At 33.4% G+C, this 21,375-nt stretch overlaps 2 protein-coding genes and 1 non-coding gene across 4 annotated transcripts; 2 read left to right on the forward strand and 1 right to left on the reverse strand.

The window, feature by feature from the left end:
- The first annotated feature begins 187 nt into the window (after window positions 1–187).
- TRNAS-GCU (transfer RNA serine (anticodon GCU)) lies at window positions 188–269 on the forward strand. Its single transcript has one exon. It is a non-coding gene; the product is annotated as a tRNA-Ser (tRNA).
- A 560-nt stretch (window positions 270–829) lies between these two features.
- Window positions 830–12,200, forward strand: LOC111798742 (CemA-like proton extrusion protein-like protein). The gene is made up of 7 exons (XM_023682066.2): window positions 830–1,777; window positions 3,497–3,582; window positions 5,628–5,801; window positions 7,115–7,229; window positions 8,363–8,460; window positions 10,385–10,520; window positions 11,953–12,200. Exons 1-7 carry the CDS (start codon window positions 1,160–1,162, stop codon window positions 12,019–12,021), a joined length of 1,296 nt encoding a protein of 431 aa, XP_023537834.2. The 5' UTR covers window positions 830–1,159; the 3' UTR covers window positions 12,022–12,200.
- A 1,845-nt stretch (window positions 12,201–14,045) lies between these two features.
- LOC111798506 (serine/threonine-protein kinase STY13) lies at window positions 14,046–18,152 on the reverse strand. 2 transcript variants are annotated; one of them, XM_023681699.2, is made up of 3 exons: window positions 17,892–18,152; window positions 16,397–17,353; window positions 14,046–14,727 (listed from the first exon to the last, which is right to left on the reverse strand). In XM_023681699.2, the coding sequence occupies exons 2-3, from the start codon at window positions 17,296–17,298 to the stop codon at window positions 14,388–14,390; spliced, it is 1,242 nt and encodes a 413-aa protein (XP_023537467.1). In that variant the 5' UTR covers window positions 17,299–17,353; window positions 17,892–18,152; the 3' UTR covers window positions 14,046–14,387. The 2 variants fall into 2 exon arrangements, with proteins under 2 accessions (XP_023537467.1, XP_023537466.1); XM_023681698.2 differs by having other exon boundaries at window positions 16,397–17,379.
- Window positions 18,153–21,375: the final 3,223 nt, after the last annotated feature.

Genomic DNA, 21,375 nt, shown 5'->3' on the forward strand with positions numbered 1-21,375 from the left:
TTAGAAATTTTACCGTTCAATTTTGTAAAAAAAATATCCCGGCAAGAGATTAATTAGCACAGAATTTATAATATTAACTATTTATTCGATAAGAAAAAAATTTGAACGTTTATAAATATATTAAGTTTTTTTCATCACAAAAAGAGTAAAAAGATAAAATAGTATTTATTAATTAGCGTACAACCAAGTCGCTTTGGCCGAGTGGTTAAGGCGTGTGCCTGCTAAGTACATGGGGTTTCCCCGCGAGAGTTCGAATCTCTCAGGCGACGTTTATTTTTAATTTTTTTCTCACCTGTTATTATATCCATTATCCATTTCTTTCGTCTTAATATTCATAATTATATATATTTCATCTTTTTATCAATAAAATTTTGATTAATTCATTTTTTTCTATAACAATCATACTCTAATTTTTAATCAATTTTTAGATTAAATAAAAACACCATATTTTAATAATATAAAGTTTTAAAACACTAATTTATAATAAAATAGACATTAAATATCAATATTAATATACTTTAAATCACATGTCTTACAAATAAAAAAATTTATATTATTTTACCTAATAGTATAATCACATTTTTTTCAAGTTTAAAATTTAATCATATCAAAATTAATTACTTTAAAATAAAATTGTTAATATATATATATTAACAAATTTTATATTATTTTACCAAGTAATATAATCATATTTTTTTTTTCAAATTTAAAATTTAATCATATCAAAATCAATTATTTTAAAATAAAATTGTAAAAAAAAAAAAAAAAATATATATATATATATATATATACAAATTATAATTAATTCTGTAATTGTGGAATTATCTGTAGATGTAGCTACGTGTCCACTACCGTTATCCTTACCTCTGAGTTTCAAGACTCTCTCTATAAGCTCCTCCAGAGCTTCAGTCCAAGCGGATTCACGGGAGGGAACAACTTTCGCCAAACGTTTTTGTTCCGTTTCTGATTCAATCCACAATGCCGAGCTGAGTTCCTTTTGATCATCGCTTTCAATTCTGTTCTTACCAGTTTCTTTTTGGATTATGGACATGGTGAATTAGATTAGCGACAGACTAGAACAATCCCTTGTTTCATTTCTTTGATTTCTTCTCATTAGCGTGCATGATCATCGTTTTTGGAAGCTGAAAAATGTTGGTTAATGCATATGTTCTTGATGAGCACGTCAATTCCATTACGCCCCCAGTTAATCTGTCTTGACTACAAGGCGTCTTGTGTTTTCAATTTCTCTTCGTGCAATTCCTTTGGTAAAGTGGCTCGAAAGAGAAGAGGATTTGGTCGGTATCGGCATGTTCCTAATGCCAAGAAGAATGATGGGTTTTCGAGAAAGAGGAGTTGGTGGCAGAAGTTTTTCTTTGATGACGATGGAAATTGGTTGGGCTTGAAGGATGATGGCATGTTGGAGGATGAGTTGGAGAGTGTTGCGAGTGATGAAGATTTGTCTGATGATGAGAAATTTGAGGCGTGGAAGAAGAGGGCTGAGGCCATTACTGAATTGAAGGAAGCACAGGAAGATGTGAGGAATGAACAGGGGAAGAGGTGGACTGATTGGATTTATGATGACACGGATCATGTTCGATCTTCGTGGAGTCAAGATTGGGACGATGGGCTTGGGGAATTGAATAAAGAATCGTCGGATGCTGGTGAGTTAGTTCCTGAGAAGGGACTTGTTGAGTCAGTCAGAGATTTGGTTCTTGGGCAGGAAGAGGATGACATTCTCTATGAGGACCGTGTATTCCAGTATGCCTCCTTCAATTCGGTAAGCACATGTATGCGATTTGTTATTGTTGAGGATTGTTGGGAGGGGGTCCCATATTAGCTAATTTAGGGAATGATCATGGGTTTATAAGTAAGGAATACATCTCCATTAGTACGGCGCCTTTTGGGGATGCTCAAAGCAAAGCCATGAGAGCTTATGCTCAAAGTGGAAAATATCATACCATTGTTGAGATCCGTGATTCCAAACAGTTATATCCCTAAATGGACATGTTCTAACTGCTAGGGTATTCTAGCAGCCTAACAATCTCTTGTAGAACCTAGCTAACATGCCATATCATGACCTCAACCATCTTCATTTATATGTCGCCCTAATTCCTCTCTCATTATGGCTTGTTGAAAGCTTCTCACACTGTAACACTATTTCATGATTCTGTGGATACTTGGCCTGTGACAAGTTTTTTTCTGAATTGATGGAGTCTATAGAACATGTATTTCTAGTGTTTGTCTTAAACATTTTGCTCATCATTGGCTTAGCCTTTTCTTGTCCTTGTAATTTGATTGCTTATTTATATGCTCCTTGTTCATGCATTATTATAGGTAGACACTTGCCTGAAATCCAAAGTTGTCTTGCCTCAAGAGCCAAAAACCAAACCGACATAGCCTTACCTCCTTTGAACACTCAACATGACATGGGATGCCTTTATGGCTTTATATATTGTTGCTTGCTTGAAGGCGCTTTTCTTTGAATGACTCATGAGACTTGCTTAACTACGAAAGGATTTTCCTAGATCTCTATCCATGTGAGCCCTCAATTGACACAACATTGATCATGCCTGTGGAAACCCACGATCATATAATTGTCCTTGTGATATATGCTATATCGAAACTTTTCGCCCTAGGAAGAAGTGCTACACCTCACATATGTGCCCTATATTTCTATCCAAGTGTTTATGCTCTTGTTGAAAGACACTTGAAGTCCATTGTTGCCCTTTCCGTGTCACACAATATTATGTTTGATGACTTGTTATAGCGTGCATAGAATTATAGCAAATAGGTGGTTTTAGTCTTTTGTGTTTTATTGTAATCTTACACTATATTTATTGATTCAGGGTTTCCATGTATGAATATATTATATGCAACTACAGTGATGGGATAGCATGAACTATATATAAGTATTCTCTCATATTTTGTTTCTCACGTTATGGAATTTTTGTGAGCTGTTAGGGTTTGGAGTTTGATATCTTGGAGTACTTGTTTTTGGCCACCGCCCCAGCTGATCTATAAAACCACAAAATCCAGCGATTGGATAACCTCTTACAGAACTTTCTGGCTTGCAAAGAATTAGCATAGAAACCTTTTTCTAATTCCAAAAAGAAAAAACTCATTTTTATTCCATCTCCATATGAAACTTTTTAGGCCTGAGAATTTGAAGGAAGACTGGAAAGTAATTGACTTGTTAAGAGTTAGCCTTCCACCTTGGGAAATGTTGAGAAGTTTCCAACTAGACCGATCTTCTCAATGATATGTTCCCAAGATGCTTTTTCTGGATTATACTACTTCAAAAGAAGTCCAAGATAGGAGTTAAATCACCACTTTAACCCAAGTAGCACTGATCACACACTTGTGGATTACTAGATCTCCTTTCAAATATAGCATTGAAGAGGGAACTTACTTGCACTTTGAAATCACTGATTTGAATATTGTTTCTCAGAATGAAACTTTTCCTATTCTAAGCTAATACCTTTTTGAACTTTTGCAGGCAAAATTTCTGACAGTCTTGATAATTGTACCATGGGCATTGGATTTCGTGGTTCATGATTATGTTCTCATGCCCTTTCTTGATAGGTAATAGATGCGTAATTTTTCTTTATGGTGTGTCATGCCTTCAGGGAGAAATTTTATGGATACTTTGCCCCTTATCTTTAGTATCAGTAATTTAATTTGTGCTTAAATTTGCAGTCCATGAAACATCATCATGATTTAATGGGCTTATCTTTCATGACTATGTGTTCATTCTTTTGGCATTGTTTTCCAGAGCATTTCTGACAATAAAACCTTTTCCGGTTAACAAAGTGATTACATAGGGATAAACGGCTAAAAGTACTGGAAGATAAACTTCTCCCGTATACAGCCCATCAAGTTAGCCAACTTGGAGTTAAATCTAAACTTTTTAGGACTTCAATTGAATCATAAAGTATTGGTCACTGCAGCTTGTGTATACAAAGATTCAAACTGCTGTTTCTGAAAACTTTTTGAGAAAATCTTCTGGTTGTTTCTTAGTTTATATGACACATACAAATCACCTCACCTTCGAGTTCTTCTTTAATAAAAAAAATTAACCGTCAGCTTCTATATGCTGTGTTTTCATGTTGAACAGGACTATGAACTGTATTCACTGCGTTCTTGTTGTTATGCTGTATCTTCATAGGATTTCCACAGATTATGAACTGATGAATGTGGCTTGAATTTGGTAGTATTAGGAAGGGGTTGGCCTATTTCTTATCTCGGTATGCCATCTGGGAAAGCCCCACATCTCCAAGCTTTCAAAACTATCTTTTGAAGATAATTACAAAAAAATTATTAAGATAGAGTTCCCCATCTTTGGCTAATCAAAGATTCTCTCTTATCTCCCCCATAAATTCTCTCTGTTTATGGAGTTACTGTTGTAGTAGCTTCCGTTTGAAGAATTTATTAGAGATTCTCATGGGAAATTTGGTTACATTGGATTATTGTTATTATTATTATTTAAAAGATTAAAAGTCCTCAATACTGGAAACTTCAGACATGGAACTAGGATGATGATCTACAATAGCTTTGGAGGTTTTCTAAGGAACTTATTGCATTTTGACATTAAATTATTATTAGCTTGCTGATAATTTCTTAGGTTTTTTTCACAAGTACTTTGGTTACTTGACTTCAAACTAGTTCCGGTGTTTAAGTTAAAGAGATGGAGCAACTGTGATATTTTGGGATGATCACTGATGTACAAATATGGCCTTTATACCAATGCTTCCTCACCTTTTTGTTCTTAAGGCTTTCTACTTCAAAATTTGGGGTGGTTGTCTGACTAGCTGGATCATTAGGTTCAGAAGAAATCTGATAGAATGAGAGGTGGAGGAGTGATTGCTACTCTTTGCATTATTCTATATTCTCTCCGCCCATCTTCTAACTGCGGTTCTAAATTTTGGGGTCTTAATAATTCTGTTACTTTATTGTTAGATACTTCCCAATTATACATATTTGGGAGGGATAAAAAATTCTTGGTTTCTTATATTAAAAAAATCCAAGTAATGTTAGGTCTTTCTGCCCATCTTCTGCTTTTACAAACCCTTCTTAAATGGCTGGAGTTTAAGTCCTTGCATTGAACTTGCTTTACTCTATATTCATCACTTACGTAGGGGGATTTGCTACCATCAGTCACATGGTTAGGTTTTCCATTGCACTAATGTTGGCCCATTTCAATTTCAACCTTGATGAGCATTGTACAGTGGGTTTGAAGTCTTCCCTCGGGTCTCTTAATATTACCGACCTTTCAAATTTTCCTTTATATTGGCATGCACCATCATTACTAGCCCTCATATGGGCAAGATGTCATTTCGACAATTAATTGCACCAATGTATGCAACTTTGTTGAACCATGCAGTCATTTGGGGTTCGATATTCTAACTTGCATTGGGGATAGCCCATAAGAGTGCCACTTGTTTCTTGATCCTTTATGACTAAATGATAAATCATATTCTGATCTTGTTCACCTGAATCCATATTTATGCATATATGTATAGAGAAGTGCGCTTATTTTGGTGCTGCCATTAAACTATTACATTAGATCATTCATTGCTATAGTTGGATGTGAAAGACATATGTTTATTATTATAATTTTAAATTAACAGGTATGTCAAGAAAGTGCCACTGGCAGCAGAGTTTCTTGATGTGAGAAGATACCAGAAACTTGAGATGGTTGAGGAACTAAAAATTGAGAAAGCAAGATTCAAACTTGAGATGGAAATTGGAAAATCTCCTCCTCTTTCTGATGAAGAGCTGTGGTGGGAGTTACGGCATAAAGCGTAAGTTTGCATTCATAATTTTTGTTTTCTTTGGATTCCAACTAAGCTTGTTTTTCTTTTTTTCCTTTTTAGATTCTAGTAAGAAGTTAAGTGTCCTAAGTAAATTCTATTAAGTTTTCCTTACGGTTTTGCCATGTCTGAAAGAAAAATCCATTACAAAAATGTGTTGGACTTGAAAGCCTGAGATTGGATTGCTGTTTAATGATGGATAATGTTTTGTTTTGCCTGCTACTTTTGTTTTGAGATAAAGGTCAAGAGCTTTATTGTGAAGTCCTTTTCGCTTTTTCCTTTTCTATACAGTAGAACCTCACATTTTAGGGTTGTACATCCACTCACATTTACACTACTAAAAACATTAACAATCGTGCTAAAACTGATGCGCGCTATTTTATCTCAATTTAATGTATTGGGTGGATAAATTGTTTTTCTGTTTAGTGATTTAAATAGTCCAATTATTAGATGATTTTCAATTTTAAACCTTCTGGAGTTCCTTGATTACTGCCAAAGTTCATGCCTCAACTTTGATATTCTGGTATATCTATGAACTTATTTTTGTTAGTCTAGGAATATTTAGTCGCTCTCCCTGGTGTCCCCTGTTTCACTAATTCACTTATACAACTGAAGCGCTATTTATCAAACGACACATTTATCCTCTCTTCCACCCATAGGCTGAGCTAAAATTGACAAATAGTTTTTCTCCATGAAACTTGTAATTTACCATAATCGATCAACTTTAAGTTTTTGGGTTGAATGGTGATTTAACATGGTATTAGAGTAGGAGGTCCTGTAATTGAATCTCGATAATGTCATTTCCTCCTCAATTAATATTGATTTCCACTTATTGAGTCTTACAAATTTTCAAGCCCACAAGTGAGGAGTGTTAAAATATTAATATATTTAAATTTACCATAACTCATCAGATTAAGCTTTTGGGTTGAGGAACGATTCAACAATTTTTGTCAAAAACTTAAAAGCTACAATTCACATATGGTGAACCTCGGTATTTGTGTTTATTAATATTTTTTATTTCCATTTTTATACATGAAAATAATCAACATGTTCATGCACACAGTCTTCTGGAAGTGATAGAAGATTATCATAGGATAATAACTTAATGTACTGTTTGTAGCTTTTGGTTGAGGTTACAAAAACACCCATAAATCATGCCTACTGCACTCCTACGTCACATATATACGTAGATACATAATTGCGTGCAGTCCTATGTATACTGATTCTTCTTGCATAGACGCCATTCCATTCGGTATAAAGAAACTCACTTCGAAAAAATTTCTCTTGTTGATGCCTTGAAACAGGTTAACAATGAGAGAGGAGTGGAGGCTTGAGAACCGTAAAGCATTTGCCAACATATGGTCAGACATGGTATTTGGGATCTCATCATTCATTCTTTTGTACTTCAATCAAAGTAAAGTAAGTTACAACCTGCTCTCTCCCTCTCTGACTTTTATTAGTGAAATTAAGATGTATAATACGGGTCACCCCATGTCATCATAACATTATTTTCCAACCACCATAGAAATAATGAAAGCTCATAACATTATTTGAGAGAAGGGACTGAATAAACACTATCTGATCTGATAGTTGAGAGAGTAAATTTTGAAAATCTTAGAGAATTTTGAAAATCTTAGAGCAGAATTTCCAGAAAACTTATTGGCCTACAGAAATTGAGTGGACGTTGCAGCAGTTCCAAAAACTTCTTAACCTTTATGTTCATCTTACCTCTGAAAAGCAACAAAAACTTCCTCCAACAACAAGCACTCCCTTGCACACTGAAACGAAAAGTAGGCCACCTTTTTTTCCTCAACCATAATCACACCCCAGGATCATTACCTAATCTAACAAAAAGAGACCCGTTTACAATTTTACAATGACTATAATTCATGAATTTCTTGAACTTAATCTTCATAGTTGAAAAGAGTAAAGCTAGGTCGAGAGAGGAAGCCAAAGAGGAAAGTCGTTGTTTTGGGGTTTAGAGATATCTTGACCATGCAAGTCCTTATAAGGGTTGAAGCGAAGTCCACTGGTAGTGTTGTGTAGCTTGCTGGATGCTAACTTTTTGGGCAGGAATACGTACGTTCCATTACTGCTCTAGTAATTGGACGAGGCCTTCATGGTCTGATCTGTTCAAGATAGTCTCCCTCTCTCTCAAACTTCATGGGTCCTTAGAATTATCTTGTGTACATCAACAATACCAATTCAATTTTGGTCAAGTCAATATGTTAGAATATCTGTACCAACTCTGTTATATTATTTTGATGTCAGGAGTGGACCGTGAGACAAAACTATATTTGAAGTCAAAGCATTATGACTTTTGATGGTTTAAATAGTTTCTGAATGGAAAATAAGCCATGTTCAAAGCATTATTACTTTTGATGTTTTAAATAGTTTCTGAATGGAAAATAAACTATGTTGGCTAAGCATGGTTATATATGTTTTTTTGTTTTAATTTAATTCTTATTTTTTTCTTAAGCTACATTGTTAATTATGCTATCCAATATATTCTGCAACTAATCAATTTTCTTTTTCATTCCTGGACTTTGCAGGTAGCTTTGTTGAAATTTACAGGTTATAAAATTATAAGTGATATATCAGATACTGGGAAGGCATTTTTAATTATACTTATTACAGATATTTTTTTAGGGTAATTATTCAGTCTTTACAATTTTGGTTCTATCAATTCCTTCCACATGCTTCCATGATTCTAAGTCTGTTCTTTCATTTATTATTTATTAGACATGATAATCTATAGTACTGTCGAACTTTAGTACTTCTGCATAGAGTCTGTTATTTCAAGATCCAGTCTCTTGATCACCTTTTGGCTGCTTTTAACTATAAAGACATAGATTTGACTAGAATGCTTGCAGAATGTGGCAAGGGGATATGAGACACTCATTGAGAGACTGTAAAGAAGGTTGATCAGCGTAGAAAACAATAACTAGGAATTAAGGGTGGTCTATCTCATAATTTAGATTTTAACTTTAATTTTTAATTTCAATCTTTATAATAAAGAAAAGCCTAGAATAAGAATTGACGTAGAAGATAATGTAAAAGACTTGGATATTATAATTCCCCTAGTGCCTTTCGTGAGCTAACCTCTTCACGCTTTTAAGAGATCATGAATTATCGTATCCATAACATTACAAATGCCAGAGCTGGCACGTCTATGAAACTGTTGAACTGGAACTCCTTTATTGAACATAGGAAATCTTTTAATATGAACCAAGGCATCTCAATCATACAATATGAATTTGAAGGAAGTTGTGAAGAAGGTTGTTCACTTACCGCAAGATAAAGTCAAGTTCTATTAAACTTGAACTCAAGTTGTAATCAAATTCACATTAAAAAGTATCATGTCTCATTTATGCAATAAGGGCTTCAAGATACTTCAAATGTTTTATGATGGATGATTAAAATCTAGATTTATGGTGTTTCATTAATGTATTTTATGTTTTAAGACTTTTTATTTATTTTTAGGTTACATTTGCATAGTGGCTAATTATGGTCATAAATTATGAAAGTTACAAATGGTTGAAATGCCCTAGGTCAAGGATTTCATTTTGAGCCTATATAAAACCATGTATGTTATCTTTGTAAAAGAGACTTGGAAAATGTAGTAAAAAGAGTATTTTTGCTTTGTGGCTAAGTTTCTTTGCAATTGTATGTTTAGAATCATTCAAGCTTGACATGATCAATCTTGCTTGTTAAGTGATTCGAATCTCAAACAAGTGTTTTTGCCATGAGATATTTGATCAACAAGGTAATTCAAATCTTACAGTATTTCTTATCATTAGGTCTAAGTGTTCTTACCTTTCCCTTAGCCAAGTGCTAAGTTTCTTTAGTTTAGATTGCATGTTTAGAATCATTCAAGCTTGACATGATCGATCTTGCTTGTGGAGTGATTCAAATATCAATCAAGTGTTCTTGCCTTGAGATATTTGATTAACAAGGTAATCTGAATTGTACTTTCCCTTGGAGTGATTCCTTATCATTAGGGCTAAGTGTTTTTACCTTTTCCTTTAGTCGGTTGCTAAGTTTCTGTGCAATTCTATATAGTTTAAGTTGCATGTTTAGAATAATTCAAACTTGACATGATCGATCTTGCTTGTGGAGTGATTCAAATCTCAATCAAGTGTTCTTGCTTTGAGATATTTGATCAATAAGGTAATTCGAATCTTATTTCCCTTGTAGTGATTCTTTGTCATCTTTTGATCCACAACTAAATCTCTAATGCACAAAATAGAATAAACAGTTTTGGATTTATAACTTCTTTCAAGAAGTGCACTCCTTATCTCCCTTAAAAGGACTTTTTTTGGGGAAGTTGATTCTTATTCAGTTAGTTAAAGGATTAGCTGTTAAACAAGGTCTTCAAATTAAATGGAAATCATAGAAGGATATATGAGAGAATCCGTTGATATTTTTTATTGAATTATCTTGATCAAAACTTGCTGAGGTGAATTGCCTGGTATTTATCCCATTACCTTGTACAGATCTCTTATAAATTCGTGTATTGCACATGCAAATTCTATTCCCAGTTTCTGGTGCTATTAAAAAGTTTTTTCTGGCAGGTACCATTCTGAATCCGGCTGGCAGACTTTGTTAGAGATAATTTTCGAACACTATGGCTTCGAGGTTGATAACGCTACTATAACCATCTTTGTATGCCTGGTTCCAGTTATCATGGATGCATGTGTGAAACTTTGGGTATGTTCCGCATATCTTCCCATTACCTACATTATTTTTCATATTCTTATCTGCAGTAAGGGCCGGCCGTAGCATGTGAACGATACATCTAGAAATTTTGAAAATTTTTAAATTTTTTTAGTGTCTTGATGCAGTGTTTTAAAATTTGAAAAAATAAAGGATAAATACTTGTGTTGGTTCATGGAGTTTCATGAAATGGACTGGATGCCTATTCTGCTAAGTTTTCCTTCCTCTCTTTAGGTGAGATGGCAAGATTTAGAAAGGAAAAAAGGAAAACAAACGAACAAACAACCTTGTTAGTTGTCTGAAAGTAAGATGTTATTTAAATAGGATTCTAGCAGATGAATATTCAAACGAGACATGTACCGAAGCAAACAAACAAAAGGAGGTGATTCAGTAAAACAATGAATTGTTTTTTTTTAGGATTACTTAAAACAACCATTCATTTCAATTCAATCCAATATATTTTCCACATTGATAGGAGAACGCTTATGTTTCTGCTTTACGAATATCAATATGATATTTTATGAGCATTTCTAATAATATCAAGTGTTATTTCTATTTTGACTTTATCTCTGGAGTTTTAGCCGTTCTTAGCATTTACTAGAATTTTCATTTCTCGTTGAATGTTAACAAGGTCTTGATGATGTAATGCATTGTGTGTTTCTTTGGCTTGGACAAAATCATGCTTCTAATGAATACATGAATTGGCCCTTTTGGCCTAATGGTAACCGTGCCCATATTGTGCAAAGGGCCTGGTTTCTTTATGTTTTGTTTTCTCATAAGAGCAATGACTTAAGTCTATCATGTATTGCTCGTGTTTTGTTCTAGTTTTTTGCAACTTTTATTTAATCCCTGAAGGTTTAATCTATATTACATTCACCTTAAGTTAAGAAAGTACCATGTAATTATAAACCTTTTAAATCTCCTCGAGTCTTGGGAAATTGAAGTGACCCCCAACCACGTAATCGAGACCTATACACCCCACCCCAGTAAGATCAGAGTATGGATGTGATGTCCCACATTGGTTGGGGAGGAGAACAACCACCCTTTGTAAGGGTGTAGAAACCTTCTTCTAGCCGACGCGTTTTAAAGCCTTGAGGGGAAGCCCGAAAGGAAAAGCTCAAAAAGGACAATATCTGCTAGCGGTAGATCTAGGCCGTTACAATGAAATTCCTCCTCACCCTCTCTTCTTTCTTTTCCGCACGTTAGGATTCTTTTTCTTGTCTATTCTCGCTTGTTGCTTTAAGGGTTTGACACGTGTCATCGTTAACTTTAGATGAGATATATGTACATCCAACCTTCTGCACAGTAAGGATCGATGTGATATGAACTAAAAGGATCAAAACAATAGTTTTCTTGATTGTATCCATGAAGTCTTTTTTTTCTTCCTTCAGAAGGATTGTTAACTGTGTGTTTTTGTATGCAACAGCTGTTTAAGTATCTGCCAAGGCTATCACCAAGAGTGGCAAATTTATTCCAGGAAATGAAGCGCCATTAGCTGTTTACTACCCTTTCAGTTTTGGAATTTTGGGCTCAGAATCATAAAAGAGTAGAGTATATAATTGTAAGAACAGTGTAGCTTTCCCTTGTCTCTGCTATATAACTGTGAGTTCTTGAGTATTTGCAGTAATACAGTTTTTTGCGAATGAAAGACCAAAGCTTATGAGATTCGCAGCATACTGCATTGCACAGTCTAAGTATTTATAAGCTTAGAAAACTATCTATCTAGTAAGAACCTAAACGGGTGATTCCACTTCAGTTGGAGAGGGGAATAAAACATTTTTTACAAAAGTGTGGAAGCTTCTTCTTGGCTGATGCGTTTTAAAACCTTGAGAGAAGTTCGGAAGGAAAAGCTGAAATAGGGCAATATCTGCTAGCAGTGTGTCTGGGTTGTTATATTGAACTTTGGGTTGTTATATTGAACTTTGGGTTGTCATATTGAACTTTCAATTTTGTGTTTAATAAATCTTTTAACAAAATTTAAAATTTAAAATTTATGTCCCGTAAAGTCTTACACTAGACTTTTCATTTTGCGTTGTTAGGTTTGATGAATGAATGACCAATTAGACAGACTCAAAATTGTATTTAAAGTTTGTCTTATAAGGAACTAACTTTTCTAGGTTTGGTGAATATTTGAATGATCTTTTCGGCTCAAAATTGTAAATTTGGATACTTATTAAATATAAAATTGAAAGTTCGAGCGACTTATTAAACATGTTTTTTTTTCTTCTATTAATGTAAAATGCATAAAAATGAAAGTAAATTATTAAACATGTTTTTTTTTTCTTCTATTAATGTAAAATGCATAAAAATGAAAGTAAATTTATGAATTGAATTTATAATTTAATCGTAGACCGTAGAAATAGATCATTTTTATTCTAAGATCAACTCCTAAAATATTTAATTGTATAATTAGATATGATCGATGATTTATCTGACATATGTTTTAGGTAAAAATAAGTTTTTAAAAATTAGTTATATATATAATTTTTATTTTAAAACTTGCCTTATTTTTAAAACAAATGAACAAAGAAAAAAATCACAATTAGAAAAAAAAAAGATATATATATATATATATATATATATATATATATATTTTTTTTTTTTTTTTTTTTTTTTTTTTTTTGTTTCAATTTCTATTCTATCTTTCCTTAAAATTTAAATTTAAATGATTAAAATGTTTAAAATACAAGATGTGATGTCGAGTTTCCAACTCCCTCCCTTTCTAACTGTCCACTCCTATCTGTGATTGTGAGACCTTGCATGCAAACACCTGAGCATGAGTGAAGATTATTGAGAGAAATAATCTCCGTCCGCTAGTTAAGAGGTTGAACGGTTTATCTATTGGTATGAAGCCTTTTAAACAAAAAAAACAAAGTCACAAGAGCTTAGGTTCAAAGTGGACAATATCATACTATTGTGGAGAGTTATGATTCATAAAAAAAGACTTGAAAGTAAGCACAAGATTACTGTTGATCCCTGTCAAAGGACTCGAAAATAAGCAAAGATTACTACTGATCCCGGTCAAAAGACTCGATAATGAGCATAAGATTATGTTGATCCCTGAAAAAAGACTCGATAATAAGCATAAGATTACTGTAGATCCTTGTCAAAAGACTAAAAAATAAGTAAAGATTACTGCTGATCCCTGTCAAAAGACTCAATAATAAGCATAAGATTACTGCAGATCCCTGTCAAAAGACTCGATAATAAGCCTAAGATTACTGCAGATCCCTGTCAAAAGACTCGATATTAAGCATAAGATTACTACAGATCCCTGTCAAAAGACTCGATAATAAGCATAACATTATTGCTGATCCCTGTCAAAAGACTTCGAAAATAAACAGTTACCGCTGATCCCTGTCAAAAGACTTGAAAATGGCTGAAAATAAGAAACTTCAAAGGCTGGAGTTTCAAAATTCGCCATGCCAAGTCTGAAGATAATAAGAGATTTAAACTTGGGACCTCAAGAAAAGAAGAAGGCGTTAAGTTAAACGAGAGAATTTAGCAAGAGGTAATACATACATCAAATCTCCTCTTTTAATGGTTAAGTAGGCTGCCAACAGGAATCCAATAAAATAGGAAACTCAAAACCAGAAGGTCCAAACCAAAGGTATTCATCATAACCCTTTGTTTTTCAAGTTTTTCCTTTCTCTGTGTCTCATAAACAGAAATTTAAATACACAACAAACATAAACACACACCCACAATTCACCTTCCTTCTTCTATTTGCATCTGCCTCTGCCTCTGCCTCTTCCCCTTCTCCCTTTTCTTTTTCACCTGTGTCTCTTTCCTTATTGACCCCTTAACAACGTTCTCACTGTGTTCGGTTTTTCTTTTTTCTTTTTAGTAACTTCATTCATATCAGTCTGTTGTCATTGGCTGCCTCATGCAACACCTGAAACGAGCCTTGCGCACGGTTGTCATGATCTCATTCTGTGCATTCTCAAGCATTCTGACAACCTCAGTAAATGATGGCCTAACATCGGGGTTGGCATCCCAGCATCGGGTCATGATGTCGCTCAAAACAGGTAAGCAATCATTGGGAATGATTGGACGGACACCCTTGTTGACAACTGCAAAGGCGGCCTGAACGGCAGTCATGTTCTGGAATGGAAGCATTCCAGTTATCAGCTCCCAGAGAACAATGCCAAAGCTGTACAGGTCCACCTTTTGAGTGTAAGGCCTGTGTTGGATCATCTCCCTGATGATTCAAACAATGAAAACAACAAGAACTCATATATCTTATATTGGAAAATTAAATATCAAAAATTGCTCAGCAACTTTCCCTGGGAGCAACATGCCAATCAGTAACAAATAACAAAAGGAAAATCAAAGAAAATCGAAGAAAAACGAAGTCTCCAAGCTCTTCGTACGAAACCAAACTGTAGCAAGTGATATTAGGGTACTTCTTGGTCGAACCCAAGACATGTTTGAGAGTGGTCAATTTTTATGAAATGAAAATCACATTTGAAGTGTAAAATCAAACATTAAATTGAGCAAAAAGGTAGATCATAAGAGAAATCATACGTTAAACGTATCAAAAATATACTATTATGTCAGAGTACCATCACCCAAGACTGGTTCAAGAAGTTTACCAACTAGAGTTTTGTTGTAAGATGCATCGGTGAAGTGAAGGAAAACAATTCAAGAAGGGTGGCTTTAGACTCCTTCGAAACCAAAGGCGAATACAAAACAAAAGCCAAAATGTAGAGAAAAAGAGGAAAAATTACTCCCAATAAGGCTGAGAGAAAAATGGGTGGAAGGAAAAAAGACTATCTGAATTAGGCCACTACAGAACAGCCATGGGTTGGACTAATGGTAAAAAAAAAAAGTCATGCAGTAAATCTTAATGAGTCATGGATTTTCAAGTCATACATGGCACCTAACTAGAATGTTAACATTACCACATAGCCTATGTTTATGACTTTAAACTAACTAGACGATAGAAGAAAAGGCGAAATGAAGCATATTCTTTTCCTTTTCAATATCAGTCGAAGTGCAAATCAACAGAAACTACATAAACTGTTAATATAAAAAAATAGAATGAAGTCTAAATTTTCAATTGAACCATGGTTTATTTTTATCAGGAAAAAATTAGCTAAGCATGCCATGATAAAAAAGTAGAAACCAAATACTGCTGATATACTGTATTTACGTGCTGCATGCATATATTCAGTTAAAAAACAACATACTTTATGCACTTGAACAGTCGAACGGTGTTTTCAGAGACCAGGTTTTGAACATGTCACCACTCCTAACAAACCAGACCAAATATTTTCTCCAACCAAAAAAGAGAGACGGAGAAGATAGAAACAACTTGCTTAACAATCCTGACCACATTACTGTGTTTATATGTGTATAATTTGCATATGCATGCGTGTATGTGTGTGTCTGCAACGAAGTTATGCTGCCTCACAACAGAAAAAATATAATAATAAAGAATTATCAACTGTGATCTCCTTTAAAACATTACTTTGCATTTATTAACACACAAAAAAAAAAAAAAAAAAAAAAAAAAAAAAAAAAAAAAAAAAAAGACTTACCAAATGGATTTTTACCAAGACCCAGAAGAAAAGTATCAACTGTGAAACCAACAAAGAAACCAAGAAATCCACTAAATATTAGCTAGTGAATATTATTTCGCAAAATTTTCAATTCCTTCACTTGTACTGCACTCTTAACATAAATTGTCATCTAGTAAGATAATCTTGATTGCGCCAGTAGAATACATATGCAATCAGAATCACAATTATGAAAGAAAGTAGTAATAATAATAATAACAATAAATAAATGGCAAAAACAAGCATGCAGAATATATTTGGAAGAGATGATTATAACAGAAAACAACATCCAAGTTTCAAGAGACTTACGGAGCCATCCAGCGGTAGGTTCCAGTCTCGGGTGTCATTCCCTCAGTCTGCACTTCAATCCGGGCCACTCCAAAGTCAGCAACTTTGATGGACTTATCTGCAAAAATCAAAAGATTGTCTGATTTCAAGTCCCTGTGAATCAATCCAAGGCCATGAACATATTCCATCCCTCTGGCAACATCCAAAGCTTGTTTGACAGCTAATTTCAGGGGGACAGAGCGACTTTGTCGCTTCATCAGGAACTGTCGAACTGAACCACCCTTTGCATATTCAGTAACAATGCACCAAACCATTGGCTTATGACATGCTCCAATAAACCTGACAATGTTTGGGTGCTTCAGAGTAGCAAGCATCATCACCTCCTGCTGATATTGTTGCTCCATTAACTGGGCCTTCTCCAGGTCATTCTCAGGCCTCTCCAAGATCTTGATAGCAACATCTTCCCCATCATAAGTACCTCTGTACAGTTTTCCAAAGGCACCTTGAGCAAAAGCCTCCCCCATATTGAGCTTCCTTAAATCAAGAATCCACTTCTCAAAATTTTCAAGACCCTGGGTCGGTGTATTAGTATCAAATAAAGCTCGGGCCAGTGCATCATCACTCAGGTGGTGTGTAACTCTTCCACGACGGTTAACACTATGTTGAAAAGTCTGGTTGTCATTTGCACGCCGTCGCAGACCTTGGTGATTTAAGATCCGAGTGTGGGATTCATTTGATCCCACACTGCTGTTATCTAAAGACATAGCAACAGACCCTCCATCGTTGCTCGTTTGCAAGCTTGCAAACGAGTCAATAGACATGTTGGTTCCCTCACCAAGTTTATGGTAAAACCCTTGCGATAGATCATATGCATGCTCGTTCAAATCGATCATTCCAGTGAATTTTTGACCACCCTCCAACATTATGTTCCCACTGTAAGATAACTTCTTTGATTCCCCTTTATATCTTGAGCATCACCTAGGTTCACAGCCGGACAATAGAATCTGAAGCAAAATAAGCAAATGGACAAGAAAAGGCATTCTCGAGTGAAAAAAAAGTATTTGCATTATAATCTTATCAAACAAAATAACAAACAGCAGAGTAAAAAAAACGCAAACAACTCTAGTAAAGACCATGAAACTTAAGCAAGCACGAAGAAACAACGAAAAATCATGAAACAAAACCAAACCAAACCAAACCAGAAACCCCGAACTTCAAGAACATCCGCATAGATTTCCAAAATCAAAAGATTCACTACACTGACTAAAAAAACCACGCCAATTAAATCAAAACCAAAACAAGAACCAAAAAAAAAAAAAAAAACAAAATACTATTTCGAAAACTTCGGCGACTACCGAAAATAAGAACCAGTAGGCACCAAAATTAGCACAAAAACACCACAAACTAAAAACACAATCTCATGTATCAAACCTCAACACAAACAAACCAAAACACAAACATCCAACAATCGAACAACACAAACCCCCAATTTCTGAAGTTACAGTGAAAAATATACCTCGATCAAGAGGTCAAACCGTAGCGATTCCGATGTATCAAGTCTTCATCTCCAATTCAAGAAACTAAGAACAGATCGAATCGAAAACAAGCAACGAAAAACAAGAAAACTCGAAGTCGAGTATGAAGACTACGAAGAAAGTGAGAGGAGGAAATTGGCTATATACTACAGAAGAGAGAGAAAGTGAAGCCAAAGAAGAAGAACAGGAGAGAGAGAGAGAGAGAGAGAGAGAGAGAGAGACAGTTCTACAAGTCTTCCAGTCTTCTTCCTCGTTCGCCATTTTATTTCCATATTTTTCCTCCATTTTCTTTTTTTTTTTTTTTAATTACAATTTCTGCAGAGAAAAACTACCGTTCGCACACTCACACCGTAATTCCACCTGCTTGTCGTCTTCCAAAGTTGAACTCATAGCCTCCCATCCAATCAAAACCCGCCACGTATACTTTTCCACATGGTTACACTCTATTTCCTCTACGTCCGTGTGTAGCTGATTCCCTCTACTTTTTGCCTTTATTGCCTTCTCTTCACCTTACCTTTTCATAAATATTAATCCTAAAAATAAAAATAATTCTAATGTATTTTTTTAAATAATGGTAATAATAATAATAATAATAATAATAATTTGCCATGTTTTTATTTTTTAACTAATATTAATAGCAAAATAATAATAATAATAATAATAGCGGTGTTTCTTTTTTGAGGTTAATATAACGAACTCGAGTCATATGTAAATCCAATTTAAATTTGGAATTTCTAATTATGTTTATACGTATAATGGTAGTTTTATCGTTAATTACGTGGCTGTTCCGTTTCGAATAACGACAATTATGTATTTATTGAAAAAGGTAAATTAAATGAAACCTTTTTCCCGAATCTATGTTAAAGCACGTAACGGACTTCAGTTAAAGCGAATCTTACCGAACTATGTAATCTAAAGTAGATTCGGACGTTTATGATTGTCGAGTTCATGATCGAGTACGTGGCTTCGTGTTCAGACGTTAACGCTTAATTAAATTTTATTAAGGATAATCTACAAAAATTAGAATATTTATATTTTTAATGTGTTTTAAATTTATCAAATATATTTTTGACTTTTATTTGTTTTTTTTTATAAAAATTTTGCTATTTATTTAAATAATAATAATTAAAACGTATATTTTTTTTATTTTACTTTAACAATTACCAAAATTAATATTTTAAATTAGTTATTATTTTTAAATATTATATATATATATATATATATATATATATATATATATATATATATATTTTTTTTTTTTTACTGTATTTATATATTTTTTTAGTTGGGTTTAAGTATTAATTTCATTGGTCAATAGTCATTTATTTAATTACACTTATATCTCTATTTTTCATTTTTTAAAAATTAAATTGCTAAATTTCAAAAATCAAAATAATTTTTTTTATTAAAAAAAATATTTTAAATAAGTTAGCTTGATAGTAAAGCAAGAAAAATAATATTTATATATTTAGTTTTTAAAAATAAAAAAATAAAATTAGGACAGTTATCAAATAGAATTTTTTACGGTACGATAAATTATTGTACGATGATATAAAATTAATAAAATTTCAACGAAAATAACACCATAGCCTAATTTTTAATTTTTTTTTTTAATGATTTAATGGATAAATTGCGTACTGATTAGAGCTACAAGCTATAAAAATCGAACAAGACCGACACCTCACACAAATTGAAGCATCATCATACGGAATTCTTGCATCAACAACTTCGTTTTTCCCTCGTCGTTGTTCTCGTAGGTGGTCGTGAAGGAGTCGCCACTGCTCGTCGTTACCCTACAATCAAGACCCATAAAACCACCACTAGCATATATTGTCCACTTTAGTCCATTACGTATCGTCATCAGTCTCACAGTTTTAAAACGTGTCTACTTAGAAGAGATTTCCACATTGTTATAAGGAATACTTCGTTTATCTCTTTAACCGATGCGGGATCTCACACAATCACACGTTGATCGTAAACAAGACGCGGTTTAGTGGTTTGACCTAATTTAGCTATTTTATTAAAATGTACGAGTGTCTAACATGCACGTTTTTGTTCATGCACTTTAAAATGACGTCATTGCATACGATAGCAAACGTTAGACGGTTTACCAATTTGATCATGCCTAAAAACTGGTGCAACCTGACAACACAAGTTAGTGTAAAAGTTACGATTCAGAATTTTAGCCGAAATTACGACGAACGTTCCGTCGTTACGAGTTTTAAATGAGATGAAGTTAGCCTGGACAACTTTAACTCTAACTTTTCCATATATGTCATGTGGTTATTATTATTATTATTATTTTTGTCTTCTCTTAACTTTTTATTATTATTTTTATTTTTTTCTCTTCTCACAATAATTATATTATTAATATTTCTGACCTTCACTTTATTTGTGTCACTAAAATAAATAAAATTAAAATTTTAAAATATTTTAAATATATATTAATACGATATTCAAATTATAATAATAATAAAAAATCTACCACCGTAAAAAAAAACTGGAGGACCGTGTCTAAGTTCAGATCAAGATTCATACTTCGAATTCGGCTACCGACAGGCTAGACATTCTCCAGAAAACTTTTCAGAATGTTACCATAATTGCTATCGATAAAACACAGTTAATTTAAAAGTTACTATGATTCAGACACTGAAAGTCTCGGTTTATTCATGTACCTCTCTTTACTCGGGTGTAATGATCAGGGGAAAAAATAATGGTAATAATAATAATAATAGGTCTTTTTGTCTCCAACAACCGAACCAACTGACGTGAAAATCTAAGTTAAATTCTTTTAAACTCGGAACATCCAATCATGTTGACACGTATCATGATAGTCTAATCATTAATCAACGTAGCTGTCCAGCGTCGGATAACGACAAATTATACATTTATTGAAAAAGTAAATTAAATGAAACTCTTTTCCCCGTATCTATGTCGTCTGTAAAACGCTTAACGAATCTATGTAAAAGCGAATCTTAACGAACTCTGTAATCTAATGTAGATAAGGACGTTAATGATTTTCAAGTTCACGATCGAGTACGTGGCTTAATATTCATTTAATTTATTGGTCGTGTCAGACGTTTCAATTTAATTTTAAAATTAACATTTAATTAATTTTTTTAATAATAATAATAATAATAATCTAATCCTTTTTTTTTATTTAACTTTTTATTTTACTTTAAAAGTTCTCATTTTCAACTATTAACCATTAAAATCAAAATGAATATTTTAATAAATTATTTATTTATTTTTATTTTACTGTATTTGCATATTTTTTAAAAAATATTTTTAGTATTATATATATATATATTTAAATACATTTAATTTTTAAATAATATATATTTTTTACTGATTTTAAAGAATACCCGTTACAAAGTTCCGTTATTTCTGTAAAAAAGAAAAAACGTACGAGTCTGGGACGTACATGCATTCGTTCTTTCAGTTCAAGATGACATCAACAGATGT

Source organism: Cucurbita pepo, chromosome 7 (genome assembly GCF_057944985.1).
Source record: "Cucurbita pepo subsp. pepo isolate OVF chromosome 7, ASM5794498v1, whole genome shotgun sequence".
Classification (NCBI taxonomy): domain Eukaryota; kingdom Viridiplantae; phylum Streptophyta; class Magnoliopsida; order Cucurbitales; family Cucurbitaceae; genus Cucurbita; species Cucurbita pepo.

Bases quoted from the DNA above. Each gene is read 5' to 3' on its own strand.
- LOC111798742 (XM_023682066.2), top strand. From the start codon at position 1,160: ATGCATATGTTCTTGATGAGCACGTCAATTCCATTACGCCCCCAGTTA. The intron at 5,802-7,114 runs GTAAGTTTGCAT...GCCTTGAAACAG, and splicing joins TGGGAGTTACGGCATAAAGC to GTTAACAATGAGAGAGGAGT. The intron at 8,461-10,384 runs GTAATTATTCAG...TTTTTCTGGCAG, and splicing joins ATTACAGATATTTTTTTAGG to GTACCATTCTGAATCCGGCT.
- LOC111798506 (XM_023681699.2), bottom strand. From the start codon at position 17,298: ATGTTGGAGGGTGGTCAAAAATTCACTGGAATGATCGATTTGAACGAG. The intron at 14,728-16,396 runs GTAAGTCTCTTG...TTGAATCATCAG, and splicing joins ACCTACCGCTGGATGGCTCC to GGAGATGATCCAACACAGGC.